The sequence below is a fragment of the Branchiostoma floridae genome, unplaced genomic scaffold (assembly GCF_000003815.2).
Source record: "Branchiostoma floridae strain S238N-H82 unplaced genomic scaffold, Bfl_VNyyK Sc7u5tJ_1454, whole genome shotgun sequence".
NCBI classification, from domain to species: Eukaryota; Metazoa; Chordata; class Leptocardii; order Amphioxiformes; family Branchiostomatidae; genus Branchiostoma; species Branchiostoma floridae.
The window spans coordinates 60,064-66,679 of NW_023365721.1; the positions used below are offsets into that span (position 1 = coordinate 60,064).

Consider the following 6,616-nt stretch of genomic DNA (forward strand, 5'->3'; position numbering starts at 1 on the left):
TACAATACTCGCGTCATCATTCACCAAGTTTGACTGCACCATATTTGGCACTCCGTAATTATAGATTATAAATAGTTTCACCGTGTTGGTAAACCCAGTCCCAGTCTACATATTAGTTTCCAAGGGTGCAGTCGTTTACACAACCTTATGGTTCGCTACTGATGGCTGTCCCTGATACGTTGACATCCAAGTACACAATCTTTAGATAACGTGACCGAGATGTCAGTGTTTCATGCTGGTGACTCACACGTTTACAGGATTCTCTCTGGTGGAGACGTGCAGATATCATGTTTACAGGTGGAGACGTGCAGATATCATGTTTACAGGATTCTCTCTCTGGTGGAGACGTGTAGATATCGTGTTTACATGTGGAGACGTGCAGATATCATGTTTACAGGATTCTCTCTCTGGTGGAGACGTGCAGATATCAAGTTTACAGGATTCTCTCTCTGGTGGAGACGCGCAGATATCATGTTTACAGGTGGAGACGTTCAGATATATGTTTACAGGATTCTCTCTCTGGTGGAGACGTTCAGATATATGTTTACAGGATTCTCTCTGGTGGAGACGTGCAGATATCATGTTTACAGGATTCTCTCTGGTGGAGACATGCAGATATCATGTTTACAGGATTCTCTCTCTGGTGGAGACGTGTAGATATCGTGTTTACATGTGGAGACGTGCAGATATCATGTTTACAGGATTCTCTCTCTGGTGGAGACGTGCAGATATCATGTTTACAGGTGGGGACGTGCAGATATCATGTTTACAGGATTCTCTCTCTGGTGGAGACGTGCAGATATCAAGTTTACAGGATTCTCTCTCTGGTGGAGACGTGCAGATATCATGTTTACAGGTGGAGACGTGCAGATATCACGTTTACAGGATTCTCTCTCTGGTGGAGACGTGCAGATATCATCAATCATGAAGTAGAGATGAATCGTTTTGGGGGCAACCAGACTAACAAAGATAACATAACATAGCAGAACGCTTTTTTACATAAGAAAAGATGACATAAAACATTCATGTTTGATTCGAACATTCATGCGTACGAAATTTCGAACCTCGAGAAGGCTTTCTTTCCACCGATATAGACCAAGGCAGCACCGGTAGTAACAACTTTATATCAAGGGTCTATGATCCTCGTTTAAGAGTGGATGTAAGTTTAATCTAAGTTGGTGTAAATACGAACAGAGGTTGGAAAAAAGAAACTGTCACGCAACAGTACTTGGACCATTTTTTTTTCCAAATTTCAATTAAATGTCAGTAAATTGGTACGTACCTAAAATAACCTCAGCATATGCTGATACACATAATTTAATCATTCTGCACATGCTGATACATAGTGGTACATTTGCAATGTACAACAGAAATATTTGCTGTGAAACCTTTGCTAAGCATAGTGACAAAACTTGCTGCGAAAATTGTAATGTACAAATACTTGCTATGAAGACTTTGCTATGTACAATAGAAAAGTTTGCCGTTAAAGCTTTACAAAGATTAATAACAATATTTTCTGTGAAATATATTTGTATTGCACCAAAACACCACTTTGTAGGAAACGATTCTAACAACAATATTTGCAATGTACAATAACATCTAATATAATCACCAAGAAGATCCTACGGTGGCATAAGATTGTATCATAAACTAGACAACGACTGTAGCCGGTAAGGGAGAGTCCATTGCCACCGGGAGAGACTGATCAGGCACCATCGGCAGATATAATTATAAAATCTCCATCAATTACAGAAACTTTCAACATCCGGGACGTTATGTTGTTTTGTGACGTCACCCTTTCGATTTTGTGAGGTCACATTTTGCGTGTAGTACATAATACGTTATGAGGAGTAGCTCGTAGTGTAGTGCGCGGTCTGTACTATTGTCAGCACAAATAAGGTAAGGAACAGCACGTGACAGACACGTCACATCTTATGTGTAGTGTAGTGCGCGGTCTGTACTATTGTGAGCACAAATAAGGTAAGGAACAACACATGATAGACACGTCACACCTTGTGTGTAGTGTAGTGCGCGGTGAGGTAAAACACGTGAGAGACACGTCACACCTTGTGTGTAGTGTAGTGCGCGGTCTGTACTATTGTGAGCACAAAGAACGTAAGAAACAACACGTGACAGATCACTGTCAGCACCACGCCCCTGCGCCTGTAATACGTCTTTTCCCGGAGCGCCACCATGCTGCCATGGTAACTCCGTTTGTACATGCGCAGTCCGTGCAGGAAGGTGACGGTCAGCAGGCCCACCCAGCCGCTGAACATGGCCCAGAATGCTGCGCGGCCGCGGATGACGCTGGTGACGTAGTTGATGACGCGGAGTGGGATCTCCTCCAATGAGAGGACGAGGATGAGGGTGAGCTCCACGTCGAGGTGCGGCATGGCGCAGTACTCCAGCAGGTTGTTGAGCAGCGTTTCCCACAGGAACAGCAGCGTGCCCACGGCGCAGAACACGAACAGCCCCCAGCGCTGCGCGAAGCTCGGCTCGGGCTCCGCCGTGTCGTACACCAGCTGTCCGTACGCCTGCCAGTCGGAGTAGCAGTCCACTGCGCCCAGGACAAAGCACCACATCAGAGCCAGAGACGTCAGCCATAGACGGGACCTGCAACAGGAACACACGTTAGAACTAACACTAGCTGCAACAGGAACATACATGTTAGAACTAACACCAGCTGCAACAGGAACATACATGTTAGAACTAACACCAGCTGCAACAGGAACTCACATGTTAGAACTAACACCAGCTGCAACAGCTCACGTGTTAGAACTAACACCAGCTGCAACAGGAACTCACGTGTTAGAACTAACACCAGCTGCAACAGCTCACGTGTTAGAACTAACACCAGCTGCAACAGGAACACACGTTAGAACTAACACCAGCTGCAACAGGAACACACGTTAGAACTAACACCAGCTGCAACAGGAACACACGTGTTAGAACTAACACCAGCTGCAACAGGAACTCACATGTTAGAACTAACACCAGCTGCAACAGGAACTCACGTGTTAGAACTAACACCAGCTGCAACAGGAACACACGTTAGAACTAACACCAGCTGCAACAGGAACACACATGTTAGAACTAACACCAGCTGCAACAGGAACACACGTTAGAACTAACACCAGCTGCAACAGGAACTCACATGTTAGAACTAACACCAGCTGCAACAGGAACTCACGTGTTAGAACTAACACCAGCTGCAACAGGAACTCACGTGTTAGAACTAACACCAGCTGCAACAGGAACTCACGTGTTAGAACTAACACCAGCTGCAACAGGAACTCACATGTTAGAACTAACACCAGCTGCAACAGGAACACACATGTTAGAACTAACACCAGCTGCCCGTACGCCTGCCAGTCCGTGCATGCGCACTATAAAATTACCGACCTGTCCGTGCATGCGTACTAGAGAATTACCGACCTGTCCGTGCATGCGCACTAGAGAATTACCGACCTGTCCGTGCATGCGCACTAGAGAATTACCGACCTGTCCGTGCATGCGTACTAGAGAATTACCGACCTGTCCGTGCATGCGTACTCGGGGCAGATGGAGTCCAGAGCGTCTCTTCCCTCGGGCACCAGCAGCACGGGCTCCACGCGCTTCAGCGAGGACACCTCTGTAATAAACAAACAAACAAACAAATAAATAAACAAACAAACCACACCCTAACGGTTCCATTGGGCACCAGCAGCACGGGCTCCACGCGCTTCAGCGAGGACACCTCTGTAATAAACAAACAAACAAATAAATAAACAAACCACACCCCAACCATTCCCTCTGGTAAAACCAGCACGGGCTCCACGCGCTTCAGTGAGGACACCTCTGTAACAAACAAACAAACAAACAAATAAATAAACAAACCACACCCCAACCATTCCCTCTGGTAAAACAAGCACGGGCTCCACGCGCTTCAGTGAGGACACCTCTGTAACAAACAAACAAACAAATAAACCACACCCTAACCCTTCCCTCTGGTAAAACCAGCACGGGCGCCACGTGCTTTACCGAGGACACCTCTGTTACAAACAAAAGAACAGGCCACCCGTGCACTAGTCTGTGTAACACAAACTCCGCTGTCTGGGGCTGTATAGCCCGAGCTGCTATAAGCGAGATTAAATCAGGCCACCCGCGTACAAACCACCGTTTGAACGTCTATCTCATCAGCAAATAAATACCAGTTGCTTCAGTAACTGCTTTTTGGCATATCTTATTACCTGAATGTCTTTGACTTTGACTAACCTTATGTCTAACCTTTATCGACAAATAAACAAACCAGCTTTAGGTGATTGCGTTTGAGCACTTACAGGTTTAGCCGACTGTATACATCCATGTACAGTTTTGGCCGTGACTATGGGTGTATAAAGTTTTAGGTGACTGTGCGTATACAGTTTTAGGTGACTGTGCGTATACAGTTTTAGGTGACTGTGCGTATACAGTTTTAGGTGACTGTGAGCGTATACACTTTAGGTGACGGTGGGTGTATACACTTTTAGGTGACTGGGTGTATACACTTTTAGGTGACTGTGGGCGTATACACCAGTATGTGACTACAGCTGGATGAACATGCATTGTTGGAAGTCAGTGTGTGTGGGCGTAAACACTAACAGTTTTAGTCTTTTAGATGACTCTTCCTATGGACGTATACAGTTTAAGTGACTGTGTATGGTGTATAAATGAATTTAGGTGCTCACATAAACATACATGAGGCCGTGCGGAATGTGGAACCTGAAGCGGAAGTCAGGCTGTCGGAAATGTGGCACACGCGATCAGAACTTCTCATTTTCTAACAATCTGTTGTTGTTTACTACCGCCAGTGTCCCATGTTACTCACTATTCCTGAGATATATTAATATCAGCATCATGTTTACTGAGCTGTGACAAACCAAGAGGTTGCGGAAGGAACGTAGCCACTTATAGTAGCAGACAAGTCCGCCACAAACGCAGTTGTTGTTTGCTATTTTCCAGCGCCCTATGGAGCCTGGTAGAGGCTAAGCTATCCTCGTGGTTTCTTCTGAAGCTCTTACATGCGTTACACGGCCTGAACTCGGTTAAAAACGAGACAGTGTGATGCCCTGAGCGAAAATAACAACATGGCGCCTGGCCCCAAAGTAAACAGGTGAGGCAGGTATGCGCACCTGTGTCGCTGTCGGACCCGTCGTCCCTGCGCGAGTCGTCCCTGCGTCCGTTCTCACGTGTAGCGGACATGGCGGCGGTGTGGGGAACGAACCCGGGACAGTCTGCAGCAGGAATAGAACTCGGGACTGGCGGTACAGCCCAGGAAGTCGGAAGGCACGGCCGGAACCTGTTGGAAGGTCACAAACTAAAGTGGGTCTGGGGAGTCGGATTTCTCGCAGCGCAGACAAACGCAAGACAATATTTGAGCATGAATAATTGATAAGTCGGCCGAGGCCGTGTGGAGTTGAGCCGGATTGTTTTGTTGCCCAGGCAACAGGGAGATAACAAGGCGCTGACACGCACGGCAGGGCCGAGCTTGCGTGACAAGCGCCGATCCACGCCTCTGCGCTTGCGTGTGGATGCTGTCAGGCGGAATGTTGACACGTTGTCAGGCAAAGTCGCGCCACGGGGTCAGCGACCTGTCGGCTGCTGGCGTGGCATGTGCACGGAGAGTGTGTTATCTAAATAAGGCATGTGTACGGTGGTTATCTATTAATAAAGGCCGCGAGGAGGAAACGGGACACTTTGGGGAGTGTGAGAATGTCCCCAAACGTTAAAGTTCCTTGCAGTTCAGGTTTGATTAGACTAATTCAGGATCCCTCTAAAACTTTGTAGGCCTGGTCAACAAACTTTCCAATGCCCTCGCGATCGGTACCTCCTAAATTTTCAGTTCATTAGATACCTCCTTTACTAATTATTTGAAATGGAGGAGATGTGGGCTTCAAAAGAACTGTGACGTGTCGTGCTAATGAAATGTATTGTAAATGTTTATGCCAAAAGAACAATTATCTGTATCTATATAGCCGGTATAACCGCCCTTCGGCGTAACACACCAGCTTCGCAGGCACGCGGCGCGGCAGCAGCTGGTTATATTACACTGAACGACTCATCACACCTAACTTTTGCACATCTATATGCAAGTGTTCTCTGAAACTATCCAGAGAAGACGCCCCTACTGTGCTTGGTGATAACATATTCCACTCTACAATAGTTCTGGGGAAATAGGAATTTTTGAACACATCAATCCTAGGTTGGTAACTCTGGTACTTGAAAGCATGACTGTTTCTAGTTCGTTTTTGAGCTGGTGTTAGATACTTATCAGTCGGTACGTCCACCAGTTTATTGGTCATTTTGTACATCATACAAAGTCTGGACATTTTCCTCCTGTCTTCAAGTGATGTCCACTGCAGATCTGTTTTCATTTTGGTAACACTAGCATCTCTGCTGTAGTTGTTTGTACAGAATCTTATTTTGAATTTTTAAATCTCTTGCCAGTTCGACATTCGTATCATTTTTTGAACATTTTTGCGTCATTTTGTCATATTTCTAGAATTGATAGAGAACTCAAAAGCAAGACGCAACTAAATTCCCTTATTCCTTGTAGCCTACTCGGAAGTAATCAAGCCACATGCACCATTAAAACGTG

The 6,616-nt window shown here is 46.0% G+C and overlaps 1 protein-coding gene across 1 annotated transcript; it reads right to left on the reverse strand.

The window, feature by feature from the left end:
• Nucleotides 1-1,075: 1,075 nt before the first annotated feature.
• Nucleotides 1,076-5,496, reverse strand: LOC118407745. The gene is made up of 3 exons (XM_035808263.1): nt 5,151-5,496; nt 3,535-3,631; nt 1,076-2,613 (listed from the first exon to the last, which is right to left on the reverse strand). The coding sequence occupies exons 1-3, from the start codon at nt 5,218-5,220 to the stop codon at nt 2,061-2,063; spliced, it is 720 nt and encodes a 239-aa protein (XP_035664156.1). The 5' UTR covers nt 5,221-5,496; the 3' UTR covers nt 1,076-2,060.
• Nucleotides 5,497-6,616: the final 1,120 nt, after the last annotated feature.